The sequence below is a fragment of the Dunckerocampus dactyliophorus genome, chromosome 12 (genome assembly GCF_027744805.1).
Source record: "Dunckerocampus dactyliophorus isolate RoL2022-P2 chromosome 12, RoL_Ddac_1.1, whole genome shotgun sequence".
Classification (NCBI taxonomy): domain Eukaryota; kingdom Metazoa; phylum Chordata; class Actinopteri; order Syngnathiformes; family Syngnathidae; genus Dunckerocampus; species Dunckerocampus dactyliophorus.
In genome coordinates, this window is record NC_072830.1 from 24794927 (window position 1) to 24813700 (window position 18774).

Genomic DNA, 18774 nt, shown 5'->3' on the forward strand with positions numbered 1-18774 from the left:
CAACAAATATTAGGAGAATTCAGTTTTAATATTCACAGAAAAAAGTTATGGGACAAAAAGTGTCATTTTGTAATGAAGGGAAATATTAATATAGAAGAATAAAGCTGAAAGATTGAAGAAAAACAACATTATTATACTGTTTTAAACATCGGGATGTGGGAAACAAACAAAACAAAGAATAAAGTTGTTTTTTTTTTTAAAAGTAGGTAGGGGAAAAATAAAGTCATAATACTGTATTAAGAGAAAAAAATTGGAAGAAAGCTGAAATAAGGTAAAATGTATGTATGTGAAATTAAAAAATAACACAGAAATGGCAAAACAAGCAAAAAAGTATAACATAAAGAGAAAAGTTCCAATATAATAGCCTTTGTCAACTTTGCATATAGACATGGGTTGGTGTACAAAAGTGGCCCTCGGTTTGGGCACTCCTGACTTATAGCATGCTAAACTGTGAATGGCATCTCTTTGCCAAGGCTCCCCTGGATCGTCGACTCATATAGTTACATTTTATCCCTTAGTATCAAGTTAGCGAGGATCAGAGAATGATCCCTGGAGCGTTTTTGTCTGTCTTTTGGCGGGAGATTAGGGATGGCATGCAGCGTGGCATTGCCATCATGGTCTGGGTCCTATATAATGTGGCCGCAAGTGAAAACAATGGATGTCAATCTGGTTAGAACACAGCAAAGGTGCCTTGCATTTGATTTGTTGGCAGCAACATTATGACCTCTGATGACAACAACAGCTTTTTATTGACACCATCAAAGAGATATGAATTGAACTGAACTCTGAACTCAATACTGCGACTGGCTGGCATCCAGTCCATGGTTCACCTCACCTCTTGCCCAAAAACAGCTGGGATAGGCTCCAGCATACCCGCGGTCCCTAGTGAGGACAAGCGGTACAGAAAATGGATGGATGGATGGCTTAGTCTTATTTTGTCTAAATATTAATTTTGAACATACATAACAAGGTTACACTGAAGTACATCACATGTTTACAGTTACACATTTCAACATGTCACGTGGAAAGATGTGTAGTGAGGAAAATAGAGTTTGATATCTTATTAAAAAATAAAGAATGTACAAATTAATCAATAAACTAATTGCAAAGTTGACAGAAACACTGTTTGGTAATAAACAACTAAAGAATGTATGATTATAAATTATATATATATAAAAAAGATTAGAGTACAGTCTTATTGTTTTTTTTGCGGTTAAAATTAATCTAGTACTAGGAACTTTTTTCTCTTCTCGACGTTTCACACGAACCAAACTACAATGACGCACAATGGACGTAAGCGTGGAAACCAATTTGAAGGTTGACAGGAGGCGTAAATCTGACAAGAAACTTCTCCGTAAACAAGTAAAATCAAGTCACACTTTGTTGAAACACGAAGGAATCAGTACTACGTCGCAGCCCTCTAAGGTAACGTAGAAGCAGACATTTTCCCACAGGAAGTTGAAAGTGTCACAGTTAGCTTCATGTGTGCTGTGCGTGTGTATTTTTGTTGTATTAAACTCATAAACATACTGTAAAAATCTGTTGTCACATATAACAAAACCTTTCGCAAAGTCGAGCTCATTCGTTTGTGGTTGATAGCATGAAAGCATTCCGTTTAATGGACGTTAAGCCCTGTATCATCTCCAGAGTTTAGTGGTGGCAAATGGCGGCTTGGGGAATGGTGTCAGCAGGGAAGAGCTGTCTGCTGCGCTCAAAGAGATGGGAGAAGTGGAGACCCTGCTTATGCCCCCTCACAAGCCCTATGCTTTTGTCACATATGGGTATGCTTATGCATTGCCTATACTATACTGTACATCACTAATATCACATTCAAAGTTTAAACAGGTTGTACTTGTTGATACTATTGCTCTCTCCACAGATCCAAGGAGGATTCTCGGAACGCCCACATCAACTTGAATGGCCAGAAACTACAGTGTGGAGAGAATAGTGTGACGCTGTATCTCAGCTATGTTGATTCAGGTACCTACCTATTTACCTACAAGGAGGCTTGTTGGAAGGATGTCCATGTGCAAGGCATGCACAGCAATAAGTTCCATCCACCCATCTTCTAAGCCGCTTATCCTCACTAGGGTCGTGAGTATGCTGGAGCCTATCTCAGCTGACTTTGGGCGAGAGGCGGGGTACACCCTGGACTGATATCCAGTCAATGGCAGGGCACATATAGACAAACAACCATTCACTCTCACATTCATACCTACGGACAATTTAGAGTTGCCAGTTAACCTAACATGCATGTTTTTGGAATGTAGGCGAAAAAAAAGGAAAAAAAAAAAAAAGGGAATGTGGGAGGAAACCCGGAGACCCGGTTTACCCAGAGAAAACCCACGCATGCACAGGGACAACATGCAAACTCCACACGGATGTGCCCAACGGAGATTCGAAACCAGATCTCCTGACTGTGTGGCCAACATGCTAAACATTAGGCGGCCCCAGAACTAAGTAGTCCCCTGTAAAGGATTTCATATTGGGGATTTACAACACGTACTGTATTTGTGTGTCTGTTTACAGTACCTTGTGAGCAGCAGGCATGTGTTACCTTGCCAGTGGGGTTACTGTTAGTGGAAGACTTTGTTTCTGCAGAGGAAGAAGCTCTGCTGCTTGCTGCCATCGACTGGTCGTCCACTCATCATGATGTCACGGGTAAGGCGATATAATGTAATGTTTGTTTTTTGGTATGATTATGGAAATTAAATTAGTCTTTTTTTTTTACACCTTTTGAATTTCACAGTACCAAATGGACACAACACCCAATTGAAATATTTTTTTTCAAGTGAGGGATGATTTACTTCTGATTACCATTGTTTGTGTTTGGGTTCCTCAAGTAACTGCAGTATATACGAGATACAGTACTGTGTAAAAGTCTTAGGCCACCACAATCTTTTTACTGCAATCACTGCAATGATAAAGTCAATAGACGGACATACCGGTACACAAATAGTAGGATTACACAAAAAATACAAATAAGATTTGTAGAGGAGTGTTTTGTTTGTCATACTTCATGAACCAGGAAGTAGCCTGCTAGCCACTAATACACTCAACAATTGTTTTGGTTATTAATGTAAACAATTAAGTCTTGGTAATATACTAAATGACCTTCTGGTTATACGAGGTCATTAACAACATACACTATCTCTTGGTGGCACAGTACTTTCTATAATCACAATATTTATTATCTTGTTATGTATCTAAGCGATATAATTTTAATGTTTTGCTAAGCCAAATGTGACATCTTTTACTGTAGCCCAAAAAGCTCTGAAGCACAGAAGAGTCAAACACTATGGATTTGAATTTTGCTATGACAACAACAATGTGGACAAAGACAAGCCATTAGCTGCAGGTGAGCTGTTTTTTTTTTTTTTTTACATTTTTTTCCGCCAGATATTCTTGTGCTTTACGATTTGCATTAGGCCTGTCACGATAACAAATTTTCCTGGATGATAATTGTCCTACAAATTATTGCAGATAAAAGATAAGATAGATATATAAAGCAACAATAAATACAATGGAGTATCAAGTCTCTAAACAAAATTACACTGAAATAATAATAATAATAAATAATGAACAATGGGTATTATTCCTTAACAGGAACGCAAATTAATGAAGCTATTGGGGTGATGCCTGCTGTTGCGGGGTGTCATGTGGCACACAGCGGAACCAAATAAGGCCAGGACTGCTTGACAGATGCAGGAAGTGGTGATGACGATGCATACTCATGCGGAAACAATGCGTTACGAGTGTACTATTGTCATGCACTAGACATAAACACTGCTTGACAGGGTGTAAATAACTCCGGAAAAGTGATCAGTTCGTGCCAATGCGCACCATTTTCAGTCACAAATTGCGTGCCAAGTGCGTAATTTATGCGTAAAGAGAACACAAACAGTGCGCAAACTGATCTTCAGGCATGCCATAAATACATAAGTAAATGACACGCATTGCCACGGCAAATTGCGAGACAAAGCAGAGGCAAAAGTGTAAACGCTGCTTTACTCCTCACCTGCACTACTCTGTGTGTGCATTCGCCAGCGGCCCCGCCTCCACCCACTGGGACAAAGACACTAAATGACTGACGGGAGGGTTCGTTCACTCCGTTCATTCCACCATAGAGCCAACACTCCCAGGTGTTGAGACAGATGCACAGAGTAAACCCTTTTGTCATCCAGCTTGTTTGGTAGAAAGAGAGGAGGGTAATAAACATGCATGCATATATTAGTATATTAGTATATCAGTATATTGAGGTGGCAAAATTATCTAGTTAGTTTTTATTTATCGTGTGGTTAATTGATTTTTTTATTATTGTGACAGGCCTAATTTGCATTGAATCATACCTATAAATGAAACGACAACGCATGTACCGTAAATATGTGTATCCAGATCTTCCTGCGGAATGTTTACCTATACTGGAAAGGTGTCTGCAGAAGGGACATATCAAATTCACGCCCGACCAGCTGACTGTAAACCAGTATGAGTCCGGACAAGGTTTGTGTTTGCGCAATTGTTCTGTCTAACATTGCTATCTAACCTTCCCACATACATTAGTTAATAGTCAGCACTTAAAAATAAACAATATTACAGTAAGTCATTATTGCATTCTTTTTGTACTGCAAGGTGACAGCACAGCTTTCCTGTGATGTGCTTGTGTGGACACACTGTTGGGATTTGGAAAAATAAGTAATGTCAACCCCAGCATTTTAGAATAGTGGGCCGAACTAAATTAAGATATGTTTTATAGGTATTCCTCCTCATGTGGACACTCACTCAGCCTTCGAGGACACCATCCTGTCGCTCAGCCTGGGGGCAAAGGTACAACGTTACTTTGACCCCTCATAGAGCTAAACAAAGTAACCAGAATATTAGAAACGCGTGTCAGTATGACGCAGTTTAGTTCTACAGCACTGCAAAGTACAACCACCATATTTGTTCCTTATCTGAATGAAAGCTCAATGTTAGTAAGAAATATTATGTGTTGTTTATGACCGTTTGAAGATGTTATAAATTGAACTGTAGATGGCAGCATTTATGTTTTTGTCTCATTCATATTGTTCCTTGTAGTGCGTGTGTGTGTTCCTGACTTTCTATTCGTGCGTTGAGCTGAAAAAAAAAATCGATTCATTTGCTGTTCCATCAGTGCAAATTCTCTCAACGTGTTGCACGTAAGCACAATTTACACAAACAAAACACGCACGCACGCACGCACAGGTCTCGTCTTCGCAAAATCCAATTTAGCCGCTGTCAGAAGTTGTGCGAGATGCCGTTGAAAGTAGTAGCGGTGTAATTTCCCAGAAGAGATAACACTGTTCTGCTCCAGAAAGGAAAGGAAACATTGATGCTTTCACGGGTATGCTTTTGATGTTTGTTAGTGACAAAGTGAGCACCGCTGTCCTTCTACCTTTGTTGGGATTAAACATTCGAGTGAAAGGGAGTAATTGGGATTTGGGAGGTCTTGAATCAGGGAAGAATTTGCTGCTTTTGAGGTGGCTTCTTTTATGACTTGTGTGTCTATTTTTGCAGACGGTAATGGAGTTTCGTCACCCGGATGGTCGCGTCGTGAACGTGTTTTTGCCAGGACGGAGCCTCTTGGTGATGCAAGGAGAGAGCCGATACCTCTGGATGCACGGGTGAGCTGTGTCTTTCCTCTTTAGGATTTATTTTGTCTTGATGTGAGCCTCAGGTGGACTCCCAGAGGAGACGATATGTTTCTCTCTGCCTCTATCGTTGTGGGTAAAGGTGGGGATGCTAAATCTATAATGACCTTTCTCAGGGTGAATCCTTTTTCTTGTGTAGGATCACTCCGCGTAAATTCGACATGGTGACAGCCTGTGATCCACAATATGCTCCTCCTACAACATGTGACCTTGGTGCTCTCAACCAGCTCACCTTGAGCAAGAGGGGCACTCGCACTTCTTTCACGTTCCGTAAAATCCGACGTGGACCCTGCTGCTGTGGTGAGCCTCACGTATGCCCGCAATCACATTACACTGTGGTTTTTTGCAATATTTGGATCCAAAAAAAGTATAAAATGTAGAGATGTGAGACGACATTCATTGGTACTGTCAGAATGACAAGCATTAACATGAAAGGGATACTTTGTATTTTTTGACATGAAGTTGTATGACATCCCCATCACCCAGTTTAGTGCATCAACAGTTACTTTTCCCCCACTTCGTCCCGTGAGCCGAGTTGTCGTCGGATTTCAGTGATGAGGCTTCTCAAAACTATATGGTTTCAAAAGAGTAATACATTTGCATCACAAAAATGCCTCATTGAAAAAAATCAGACCTCACAATCGCTTGGCGTTGCTTTCTCTCGCATGGCCATTGTTGGGTATGTGTTCCACAACGGATGAAGACCACGAGACTCTCGCGTCCAAACTCTTTACTTCAGTGGCCCCACAAACTAACCAGTACTACGTTCCTCATCACCAAAATCCGACCCGAACTCAGCTCACGGGACAAAGAGTGGGTTAAGTCACTGTTGATGAACTTACACTGCTGATGGGGATGTCACACAGCCTCATGTCAAAAAATCCCTTTGAGGTTAATAAAGGTGATTTCTGTTAGTTTGTCCATCAGTATGTTAGCACAATAATATCTATAAGAGATGATGGTCTGTTGGCTCTTGGTCCAATGCACCCGTACACTCATCTATATGCTAGTTTTGTAAGCTATTACTAAAAATTGGTCCTTTTACTCCAACGCTTAATAATAGTAATTGATAAGATTTATATAGCTCCTTTCAAGACACCCACAGCGCTTTTACAGTGAGAACCCATTATTTATTCACTCCACAGTCACACACTGGTGGTGGTAATCTACATCTGTAGACTGATGGAAACATGGCTGCCAACAGAGTTCTGTCTGTTGATGACAGTCCAATCCTCACTAATTTATTGCAAGTCATACTTTTTGTCAGTGCTCCACTAGTTGCTATTTTCCTGCCTGCTTATCAGTAATTAGACGTACCAAACGCTGTCGCCTGCCACAGTTTCTTTGTTTTGAATTCAGTGCTTGTTTGTGTGAATGCGGTTTGGATGATTTGCTCTCTTCTCATCTCATTTATTTTTGTAGCTTTCCCCTCCGCCTGCGACAGTCAAGGAGATCCCTCTCCGCCGCCACCCCCTCCGCTCCCTCGATGCCACGGTGATGCAGCCCGCCTGGAGGAGGAGTATGTGCACCGTGTGTACAACGCGATCGCCTCTCACTTTAGCAGCACCCGCCACTCGCCCTGGCCTCGTGTTTGTCACTTCTTGTCCTCGCTGTCGCCTGGGAGCGTGGTGGCTGATGTGGGCTGTGGAAACGGGAAGTATCTGGCTGTCAACCCAGAGGTCATTCGTGTGAGTGCCTGCTTATGTTACTTTGGTGACTAATTGCCACTTTATTGATCCCAATGGAGCATGTACCCTCCACTTGTAATTTATCATCATGTCTTCTGCAGATAACCAGCTGAGATATTTTTGCATATTTTACATTTTTAAGCCGCCTAGAATGTGAAAACGTTGCAGTTTTGGAAGTATAAGTCAACTAAGCTGTATGTCTGCAGGTCAGGCTGTGTAGATCATGAATCCAGACAATACTTTTTTGTGTTTTTTTTTTTTTTTACTGGCACATTTTTTGTGTGTTTGTCAAAGTAATCGAGCTCTAGTTGGAACAAAAAAAACAACTTCTATCGAAGTATTGAATGCACTCACAATTGCAGCACACTTACTTTTCATTTTTACAGTTACTGTATGGCCAGTTATTTTTTGTTCATTTCAAAAAGAGGGCAGTCTTCCTCACACCAATTGCTGTTTGTGTTCCGTTCTCTTCGTATTGCTGTGTTAATTGGAATGAAACTTGTGATGTTTGTCTTTCTTCTTATATTTTAGGTGGGTTGTGACCGTAGCAGCACTCTCGTCCGAATCTGCGCCGACCGAGGTTTCCAGGCGTTTGTGTCTGACGCCCTGCGTGTCCCGCTACGAACGGCCACCTGTGACGCCTGCATCTCTATTGCTGTCATACATCACTTTTCCACACCGGTACACACTCTTTAAAAAAACACTGATTGCCTTCTTGCCTTCTGGAGTAGACTGCTACTGCAGTAGAGTTGTGGCTCATTTGAGACATAAAAGCCCTCCAGAACCAGCTGCTCTGAACAAGGCTATTGAGAGAGGGTTTTAAGTGTGCTGTCATTTTTTAGTCTTGGGGTATTTTGACCTAAGAATGACACATACATGTTATCAAGAACTTTCAAAATCTGTTTAACCCTTCTCCTTTAAGACATTAATCTTAGCACATCCCTTTCATTGCCTGCCTCAATGTTCAAAAAACACAATCACAGTGCGAACACAAATGTAAACAAAAAAGTAAACACACATAGGGCTAAGACTACTACTACTACTACTATGGGAATAATAACTATATATTTTTTACATGAGTGCTCCCAGTGATGCTACAGTATGTTATATTTTATATTTATATTTTCTATTTTTTGAGACCCCTGATTTAAAGGAAACCAATGTGCTTCTAAAGGAGTTTGGAAGTATAGCTGTCTAATTTGAACAAAGCTTTATTATGGAAATGTATGAAGCTGTTGTGATTGTGTCGTAGGAGCGTCGGTTGGCGGCTGTGAAGGAATTGGTGAGACTTTTGAAGCCTGGGGGTCGTGCTCTCATTTACGTCTGGGCTTTTGAACAAGAGTACAACCGTCAGAAGTCCAAGTATCTCAAAGACCGCAACCCGAGCAACAACATGTCCGAGGAAAGACACGAGTCGGACGGGACATCCAGCACCCATGTCGACAACAACGTGGAAGACCTCAGCAGCAAAAGACCTGCAGATGGTAGTAAAGTGACCGACGACAAACTTAGTGTTCACACCAATCGCACAGCCTTCAACGCTCAGGACCTTCTGGTTCCGTGGCATCTGAAAGAGGTGAAAGAAAAATGCAAAAAGGATCTGAAAGACTCCTGTCCAAACAGTACCGACTCCGAGACGTTCTCCAGCATGAGTTCCCACAGTATCCCCGATAGTAATCATGAGTCACAGCATCAGAGCGGCCCTCCGCCTGTCTTCCACCGTTATTACCATGTGTTCCAGCAGGGAGAGCTAGAGCAGCTGTGTGTGCTGGTGGAGGGAGTGAGGGTGCTGAGTAGTTACCACGACCAGGGCAACTGGTGCGTCATTTTAGAGAAGCACGTTGGGAAACAGAATGTATGACCGTAGATGCAGTCAAAGATGATTTATTCAACCATGCGGAGTACATGATGCAATGAGAATGTCCCCAGTAAATATGGTGCAGCCAATTTTGAACATTTTTAACAAAAGTAAGAGGAGAAGTCATGGTCACTTCCAGGTTTAAGCAGGAAGATGATGGGAACATACAATTTTTGACTCTGGGGCAGACGAAACGATTCCGTTGTGAGTCAAATATCACCAAGATAAACTCGTGGAATGTCATATCAATGATTGTCTGTTGAATGAAGAGAGAATGTTTATAGAGATGGAATCTACCATTTAAGTTCTGGGGCGGTGGTGAACAGTTCTATAATGCCGAGCAATTCTACACCATTTACAGTATTTATACAAGTAGTTCATTTGGTGGCACCATTGTGCCTTGAATTGTCTTGAAAAACGAATGATAATAGGCAGAATGATAACTGGAGACATTCCCGACAATGTTAATTGGAGAGTTGTCAAACAAGAATGTTGGATTTATTCAACTTGTCCGTGATTAGTTCAGCAGCTGTCATACTTTGAGAACAGGAACAAAGTTTTAACTTTGTGCTCTGAAGATAAAGTACATTGCAGGTACTATCGAGGTATCATACGAATTGCATCATATATTTGAGCTACAGTATCGTTCATTCATTTTCTTATTAAAATGCTATTTCAAATTGTGAAGGTGTGCTCTGTGTAGCCACGGTGTTTCTGCTATAATATACCAGAAACACTGTGGCCACACAGTATACTGTACAGAATAACAGTAAACCTCTTGAGCCATGAGTGTGCTGGATACATGTTGCAGCCCACATTGTCGGGTTGGTAATTAGCCACCGACTCTAAATTACCCCTGTGATTCCTAGGGGTCCACTGGGACCCACGTACAGTGCACACGTGGAGATGGATTACTGTGTGTGTGGATTCACGATATTTGTTTGTGCACTCCACGCGCATGCACATCATCTTGACATTTGGAGAGACTAGAATTTTAGATGGGTCTGCCCCAGGTACGTCACATTGATGCAACCGCATACACAACATTTAAGAGTTGAAGTACATTTATGTATACGACATGTCACCCAGATAAGGGTGAATTGGATTTTGTGTTATTGTACATGCCGGCTGCAACCTGCATAGTCGCTGTTGGTTCAATGTAATTTACACTGCGTGACACATGAACAGTGGAAACAGGATGCACCTGAGCTTAAATTTCAGCTTCATGGCAAAGGGTGTGAATACTTGAGTACGTATGATTTGTTAGTTTTTTTTTTTTTTAATAAACTTGCCAACAAAAAAAAACATTTCATTATGGGGTTGTTGTGGGTAGAATTTTGAGGAAACAACTTATTCCATGTTGGAATATGGCTATAACATCGAAATGTGGAAAACGTGAAGCACTGTGATTATTCTGGATGCACAGCATATCACACATTCTGTATGGACTGGTTTTATTCCGATTAACGCCATTGGCACTGTAATCAGTAAACGGCTAAACCGGAAGCCTATGCTGCGAAAGTACCCGAGCTTTGTGCTCATGACGCAGCACAACATAACCTAAATTCCCCAGAGTTAAACGCTAATGATGGAAATTTCGGCTCTTTTTATAGAGTCGGTTCTTTTGGCTCGCCTCACTAAAAAGAAAAGCCCCCTTTGGCTCCCAAGTGACTCCTCAGATTTTTTTGTCTGAATTTGTTACCAAATTATGTGAATTGTGTAAAATGAATTATTAATTTAAAAAATACATCAAATGTTTATTTAAATTGATTTAGTTACACCTCAATGAACAGCTACAAAAATATGTTATCTTATAAAATGCAAAAAGACTAAGTGAAAATGGGTCAAATCTCTTTATGCAAATTTCTTACGAAGGAGCACCACTGTGTATGTTTAACCCCGCCCCTGCCCCTGCCCCTGCCCAGTGTGGCCACAGCGCCACCACACATCTTGACCAATGACATTCGTCTTGAACAACGAAAAGAAAAGAACTAATCGGCGCCCAACGACGCGAACCGGCCCTGTCGTTAATTTCAAAACTCTTACAGCCGATTCGTTCGCGACCGACACGTCACTATTAAATGCTATTGCGACGGTGGTTATCAACTTACTTTGTCAATTCCGGTTCTCGGCTTTGTACTCAGTGCACGTTTACATAAAAAGGGGAGATGATGTTATTGTACTAATGTTCAAAAATGGAACAATCCCGGCCAGTGTATTTTACACAAGAGGACCAAGTAATTATTATGGCGTGTTATGAGAAGTTCAAAAAGATTATCACTGCCAAAAGCAACACTTTCACCAACATTTTACATGTTAACCCTTATCCATTTAAAAAATAAACTGGAGCGACAACTGTCTTTTTCCATCTTCATGTATATTTTCATATTTTACTGCTCTGAATTATAAACTGCTGTACCTCGTGGTGACCACCAGATGGCGCTGTTTACGTGTTCTGTGGCCAGGTTTTCCTTTGTCACATTCAAGATTCAAGATTCAAGAGTTTTATTGTCATGTGCATGGTAAAACAGCAGTTATACCATGCAATGAAAATCTTATTCTGTTCATTCTCCCAAGAAAAGAAAGAAAACACAAGAAAGAATAAGAACATAAGAAACAAACATATATACCAATAAATTAAGCAACAAAAACAGAAGAGACATTAATACAAATAAATAATACAAATAAATAAAGTGCTATGAGTGTGTGCTTGTGTTGCGTGTGGAGTGTGTGAGTGCTTCGTTGAGAAGCCTGATGGCCTGTGGGTAAAAGCTGTTTGCCAGCCTTGTGGTCCTGGACTTCAAACTCCTGTAGCGTCTGCCTGATGTGTTTTTCTTTTTGTTAGACAAAATAAGTGTTTTGTTGCAGTTGATTGATGAATCAGAGTAGTTATTCCTCCAGCAAATGTAATATAAGAAGACTGAGTACTTGTGCAAGGATTTCTGCAACATATACGTCTGCTAACATTGGTCAAATTTATATTTCACATTACATTTTATTCCTGACGCTCGGCTAAAAATTGAGCAAATGTTGATTATTCCCTCGGCTGGAAATCTCTATCTCTTGTAGAGAATTTCATCAGAGAATGCCAGTGGGTCAGTGTGATGTCGAAGAAGCCACTCCCGTGGTAGTGCTGCCCGAATTATTCTTACTCCACCGGGAGATGACGCCATCTCAGAATGAGCTACAGAGTGAAACAGCAGCGCTTTCAGAGCCGATTTTCAGATGAAGTCTGAACACGCAATTATTAAGATCATCCTAAATTAGCATGGTGATCTAGCTGCGTTAAAAGAGCGCCACCTTTGCAATACCCTGGCTTTAGACTCAACAGACCTCGCTTACACAGTTCACTCGACCTACAGCAAGTACCACACACCTCCCGTCCTGACGTAAAGGCTTTACGACACTGAACACGTTTACGACACTGTCATGGCGGCGCACGGTGTTAGTTTTGAGAGCACCACGAACATCGCAAATCGTAAGGAAAGCAAACGACAGGCACGACAAGAAGCGCTCGAAAAGGTACCCTAGTAAAACTCAAGGAGTATCAACTCTTTATTTAACCGAAACTACGTTTCACTTGTGTCTTAACTTACACGTTGTAGCTTCCATACAAGCTAGAATGCCAAGTATGCTAGCGTTGCTGCGATCTATTGTTTTGTATGGTTAGCAATGTTTTTTTTATATTAGTCTTACATAATATTTGATATGCATTTTGAATGAGTATATATGTCATTTGTCAACCTCAAGCTTGACTGCACAGATTAGCGGTTTGTCTGTCTGGACTGGCGTGTCCCTGGTAAATTACAGTCAAGACATAACTGGGCAAACATTGCTTGAGCAGATAGGACTCCCGGTCTGTGTTTGCCTGACGCTTTATGTCTTTGGTGCAACTACCCAACAGCTTCGCTGTATCGCGTCCACTGTTTGTACCATGTCTGATATTGTTTTGCTGTCAAGCTGTGTTGACACAGCAGATTATTCTTCTGCTCGCATTAAGGGGCGTAAACTCCTTATCAACCTGGCTCACATGTGCTTGCGCTATGATCATTTGCAGTAAAAAGCCCACGTGTAACATACATATACTCTATGTATGTACTATTACAATGGGGTCATCTTGTAAGTAATCCTCTACCATTTACATTTTTTCACACTTTTATAGGCCAAGCATCAGTATGAGAAGGAGGAGAGGAGGAAGGAGCTGAAGAGACAGAGAGGAGAAGACACTTGGATGCTTCCTGAGGTCACAGACAGACTGAAAGAAATAGAAGACGTAAGGCCCCACCTTTTCCACCCAATGTTTAGTAATTGATCATTTCTCAATTTCTGAAATACAATGACTTGCTTTACTGTACCACACTGGTATACATTGGATTCATGGTTCATAGCTAAACACAAAGCAATTTTATTTTAAACAAGCAACCTTTTAAAATTGGCTGGAAGTTGACCACTGCTAATAGGGACCGTTCTGTATTATATTCTGGTACAGTGGGCCCTGGGTTCCTTGTGGTGCGTGACAATGCCCAGCCCCATAAGGCAGGAGTGTGTCAGCACTTCCTGGGTGACGACCATATTGATGCTCCACAGACTTGAAATCAATCAAAGAACAATGAGACATCATATCTTGATTATGTTACGCTTTTCACACAGGAGGCCTGTGTGAAAAGCAAAAAGAAGAAAGAAAAGAAATCTAAAAAGAAGAAGGAGAAGAAGAAGAAGGCCAAGAAGGAGAAAAAGGCAACAGATGCAGCTGATGGCTCAAGTGACAGCTCAGATGTAAGTTAAACCATCAAGTCATCCTTACCTTTATCTTATTCAAAGCACATTGCTTTGTTATACTTTTGCTTAGCAACCTGTGTTCCATAGGGAACATCAGTAGCAGGCTTACTGCGATAATCTTGCTCTATTTTGTCTTAGTTTTCTCTCTTCTCTACTTGACAGGACTCAGCTGAGGAGTGGGTTGAAGCTCAGCCTCAGTCACAGACTCCAAAAGCCTGGAAAGTTCTGGAGAAGTCCAAGCCTCCAGAGACATATGCCGACTCGACTCAGAGTGTACAGGTACTATTACCATTCTGTTCAAAGGCGTCGAGTTATACATTTGGTGGAACTCCAAAGCCAATACAATCTGGATATTTAAAAATGTTATGTATTTCTTTTCTCTAGAGAGATGAATGGATGACCTTTGACTTTTTGGCCATGAAAACCACATCCACAGCAGAGAGGAGAGCTGAGAAAGACAGACTCAAAGAGGAGGAGCGGGCAAAGGCTCAAGCCATTGAACAGGTGTGCACATTATGTTCGAAACAATTCTTTTTCAGACCAGCGTTAGTTTTTCATAGCCGACATTTTTGACTGCTCACTTGCAAGACTGCAAGTGACAAATGGTTTAGAATATACTACAGATAGACCAAATGAACCTTATTGGAGGTGTGTATATTGTTTTAGTTACGTTTTCCCTCGACTGTGTGTTGTGCATACAGTGTTCCCTCGTTTATCGCGGGGGATATGTTCCCAAAATAGCATGCAAAAAGTGAAATCCACAAAGTCGCCAGCTTTATTTGCTTACAATTATCATATATGTTTTAAGGCTGTAAAACCCCTCATGAAGACAGACAATAACATTTTCTGACATTTTAAACATTCTCAAAGTTCAAATTTCATTTGACTTTTAATGATCAATCTACTAGATTGGACATAATATGTTATTAAGTATTCACTTTTGTGACCGTGCTTTGCCCTTGCGCCGTTCGCGGTGGCGTTTTTGTATCCTTGTTAAAACATATTCCTTTGGCCGTCGTCGTCCTCCTCCTTGAACCGAAGGAGATTGATTTACAATGGTCTACAGCCAATCAGGACGCAGAACACAATAGACGGGTTTTCCCTTCGCCAATAAGGACTGTTGTGGCTCTATATTTGGCCGACTCTTGTCTACTGTGGGTTCCTAATTGCTCGTACAGGCATGTAAACACACAGAGGTGGAGCTGCACCTCAAATTGTAATTATAGCTTGCTGTGATATTTTGTGTACGCTGTTCAACTACATTAGAAGGGCAAAATATGAGCTTACAGCTGATGCAATGTTTTGTTGAGGGTGTATAGTGTATAACAGTAGAAGGCTTTCAAACATACCGCAAGCGCATGCGATGAGTGCACATAAATCAACATTAGTTGTGTGTATTTTTAGGCAGGTCTGCACAAATTAGAGCTGAACCCTTACTGGAAAGATGGAGGAACTGGTCTGCCCCCAGAGGAGAGAGCTGGTACTGTTACAAAGAAAGGTAACACTACAGTGGTTTCTTTCCAACCCAAATAACTTGTTTTTTTCCCCCCAATATTTTGCAATTCTCTTGTCTCACTGTCTGAAAGTGTTGCTTGAAAGAGTAATTTTTCTAAGCATTGAATGCAAACGTTGTCTGTTCTCTGCTCATTGGTCATTTTTTCCTTTGTCATGGTTATTCGTCTTCCAAATGTTTGGCTTATTGACATTCTATCGCCAAGAAAGGCCTTGAGAAGCATGAATACTCATAAAGTCTGACAGAAGTGTAAGAGGATTCACAGCCCTGCCCTTTTGCTCTAGGGATAAAGAACAAAAGCTCGAGTCGCAGCGGAAATAGGAAAGCTGTGTTGCCTTGAAAAATACAGGTGCACGCGCCACCTTTTTTTTTTTTTTGCAGAGCGTGTACAGTTTTGTTGTGTTGCTCCTCCTCTCAGTTTCGAGCTTAATTTTAACTAGATCCCGATCCGATTGGCACTAGGATACAGGCAGGCCATTCCAGACTCCGCTCCAACACATCTCTTGGACAGTGGTCGGATAGAGCTCAGATCTGAACAAAGTAGCACAGAGTAGGAGTTATGTTGGCCATGTGGCATTTTTATTATTTTTTGTTAAAGTCCAAAAAAGACGTTGCAGTTGAGTACAAAACTTGTCATGCACAAGTTTCTCGTGGTGGCACATATCCGGGGAAGTTGAATACAACCAACCTCATTGCACATTTGAAATGGCATCACAAAAAGGCAGCATGAGGATTTTCGCAAGACCATGCTACCTCTAACATCCAACATCAGTCAGTGGCTATAACAGAACCTCTAACATCCAACATCAGTCATTGGCTATAACAGAAAAGAGCCAGCCCTGGTCAGTGGTGAGTAATGTCAGGTTAAAATACTTTATTGAGCACCTCCACATTGTCGATAAAACTATACCTCAGATGGATGAAGAAGTAAATGGGTCAGCTTTTCCTAATACCTACCGATTTTGACTATTGTTGTCTGTTTGAGTAACATCACTTGATCAAGCCTTTTCAAACAGTCACCGCTACAAAATATGCCATAAAAGTATGTATGATTTGTGCTGGTAGTGGATCAATATCGGTATTGGTCGATACGCAAGGCTGCAATATCAGTATTGTATTGGAAGTGTAAAAAGTTGCATCGGGACACTTCTAATTTATGTTTTGTGTCCTGTTGGGTGGCAGTGGCTGAGGTAGAGCAGGTCTTCCAGAAACCTGAAACCTGCTTCCTCCATCCCAGTCACTGTAGTTGTGTCCTTGAGGAAGACACTTCACTCGCCTTGCCTCCAGTGCAGCCCATACTGGTGTATAAATATGAATAAATATTTGGCGGTGGTCGGAGACGCTGTTGCCGTGAATTGGCAGCCATGTTTGCGTCAGTTATCAAAATAACAACAATGTTCTCCTTTGACTGCTGTAGTTTATCTCTTATTCTCACTTTCCACTCCTCTCACTATCACTAACTTCAACAGGGATGCGTCTTTGTGGGAATGAAACATGTTTGGGACGTATCTCTTCCTCATAAACGCATTCCTGATACTGGTGGTGGTTTATAATATAAATGCCACAGTAATGCTACATATTAGATTTCACGAATGCTGAATCGCATGGTGCTGCTGCTGCACCATAATGAGCTTTGCATGGTCCATTTTTTTTTGTCCTAATTCGTACATTGTTTCAGCAAATGACTCGTTACAATCAAAATGTTTTCAGGCCAAGAAATCGTATTCTGTTTTAACAAAAAGTCACACCTTCCCCATCTCGATATTCCAGAAGGTCCAGTAGTGAATGATGGTGGCTTGAGCTGGCTGAGGAAGAGCTACCAGAGGATGAAGGAGCAGGCAGAGAGAGAGCAACGCAGCCTGGATGAGGTGGTGGCAGACAGATATGGAGTAAGGAGACATGGCACAGTTATGCAAATGCACACATTAGCAATCACACATGCTTGAAAAAGCCAGTAGACTGGTTTTAGGTAATGAATCCTTAAGTGTTTGCATATCTTGTTTTATTTTGCAGTCAATGGAGGAATTTCAGCAGCGACTTGCAGAGGCAGAAAAGGCTGTATATGGGCAAAGAAGCAGAGGAGAAGGGGGCAGTATGGCGAGAGGCAGGTGGCTGGAGGGAAAGGAGGAGCGCAGAGAGACTTGGAGGAGAAAAATCACAGAGAGAGATCAAGGGAGAAGAAGTGAAAGAGAGGCATCACCCTCAGCACGGGACAGATATTCAGAGAGAGGAAGATATCGAGAAGGAGAGCGAGATAAACCAAGACAGAAAGATAGTGAAAGAAACTCAAATAAGGACAGGGACCGAGACAGACAAAGGGACAGAGAGAATCAACGGGATGAAGAAAGAGAGAGAAGCAGAGATCGGGAGAGGTCCAGTGTTGCATCATCAGCAGAACAAAATTGGTGTCAACGTTCCTCGTCGCTTGGGTCTCTGAAAGGCCGCTTTCTTAAGCCGTCAGATGATGATGACAGCAGCGGTGAGTTAATCTCATCCTTTCTGATTATACTTCTTAGCTCTGTATGCTTTTCAATGTATGCCTTTACTTTACTGTGCAGCTCCAGAGCACCCTCCTCCAGCATCTCGGTCATCGTCTATGAGATTCTTGAAACCCAGCTCAGACGACGACTCTGGTCCACAGACCACAATTTCACCGACCATGAACAAGTGTGGTAGTCCGGGCCATCAACCCGATTCTTTGGAACAAGAAGCAGAGCGAGGCGCTGCAAAGCTAATGGCCGCTCCATGTGATGGCAAAGCCACAAAATCAAGGTCAGTTGCCTTTTAAAGGCAAACAGGAATATGCCGAATGAGGATTCCTGTTGAAGCGCATTGACATTTGACAGTACCTCCTACTTTAACACAAGATTAAAACAGAATTCTAAGTCAAAACATAGAACCAAAAGCCTAACCTGCAAAAATGAAAGTGTACACACATTACTGCCACACCAGACCCCCTCATCAGCAGTCCTGTTTAGAAATTGTGATTGCGTTTCTTTTGTGCTTCCATATTTCCAGGAAATATGATTTGGTTTACCTAAAACCAATGGACTATTATGTGGACTTGTTCAGTCAATAACATGTCAGTTGTCACATATTTTTATAGTAGCTGTTATCCTTGTCCCGCACGCTAAGATCATTTTTTTTAAAGCCCCATTCTTGTCAATATATTTTTTTAGCCATCACGCTTTTCTCTTCAGTTTTTCTCCTCAGAAGAGGCCTTAGGCAAGATTATCAACACTTTGAGTAGCCTTTTTGGACTTTCTTTGT

General features: G+C 41.5%; 2 protein-coding genes across 9 annotated transcripts in view; both read left to right on the top strand.

Moving 5' to 3' along the window:
- The first annotated feature begins 1256 nt into the window (after nt 1-1256).
- alkbh8 (alkB homolog 8, tRNA methyltransferase) lies at nt 1257-11842 on the top strand. Its single transcript, XM_054795212.1, has 12 exons — nt 1257-1425; nt 1648-1781; nt 1880-1980; nt 2530-2661; nt 3263-3358; nt 4396-4500; nt 4754-4824; nt 5533-5639; nt 5806-5966; nt 7089-7354; nt 7886-8035; nt 8607-11842. The coding sequence occupies exons 1-12, from the start codon at nt 1288-1290 to the stop codon at nt 9213-9215; spliced, it is 2070 nt and encodes a 689-aa protein (XP_054651187.1). The 5' UTR covers nt 1257-1287; the 3' UTR covers nt 9216-11842.
- A 751-nt stretch (nt 11843-12593) lies between these two features.
- cwf19l2 (CWF19 like cell cycle control factor 2) overlaps nt 12594-18774 on the top strand; it is a 36393-nt gene continuing 30212 nt past the window's right edge. For all 8 annotated transcript variants that reach the window (XR_008573061.1, XR_008573062.1, XR_008573063.1 and 5 more), the window contains exons 1-9: nt 12594-12734; nt 13375-13485; nt 13863-13988; nt 14154-14270; nt 14376-14495; nt 15396-15489; nt 17275-17393; nt 17518-17983; nt 18063-18276. Coding sequence is in view for 4 of the 8 variants with exons in the window: in XM_054793321.1 (XP_054649296.1) it covers nt 12642-12734; nt 13375-13485; nt 13863-13988; nt 14154-14270; nt 14376-14495; nt 15396-15489; nt 17275-17393; nt 17518-17983; nt 18063-18276 (1460 nt within the window). In the remaining 4 variants the exon portion in view is untranslated. The remainder of the gene's footprint in view (nt 12735-13374; nt 13486-13862; nt 13989-14153; nt 14271-14375; nt 14496-15395; nt 15490-17274; nt 17394-17517; nt 17984-18062; nt 18277-18774) is intronic.

What these genes read in the sequence shown, in the direction of transcription:
- alkbh8 (XM_054795212.1), top strand. Translation starts at nt 1,288, where the DNA reads ATGGACGTAAGCGTGGAAACCAATTTGAAGGTTGACAGGAGGCGTAAA. An exon ending in CCAGTATGAGTCCGGACAAG is followed by an intron (nt 4,501 to 4,753) that starts GTTTGTGTTTGC and finishes TATGTTTTATAG; the next exon opens with GTATTCCTCCTCATGTGGAC. An exon ending in TACATCACTTTTCCACACCG is followed by an intron (nt 8,036 to 8,606) that starts GTACACACTCTT and finishes ATTGTGTCGTAG; the next exon opens with GAGCGTCGGTTGGCGGCTGT.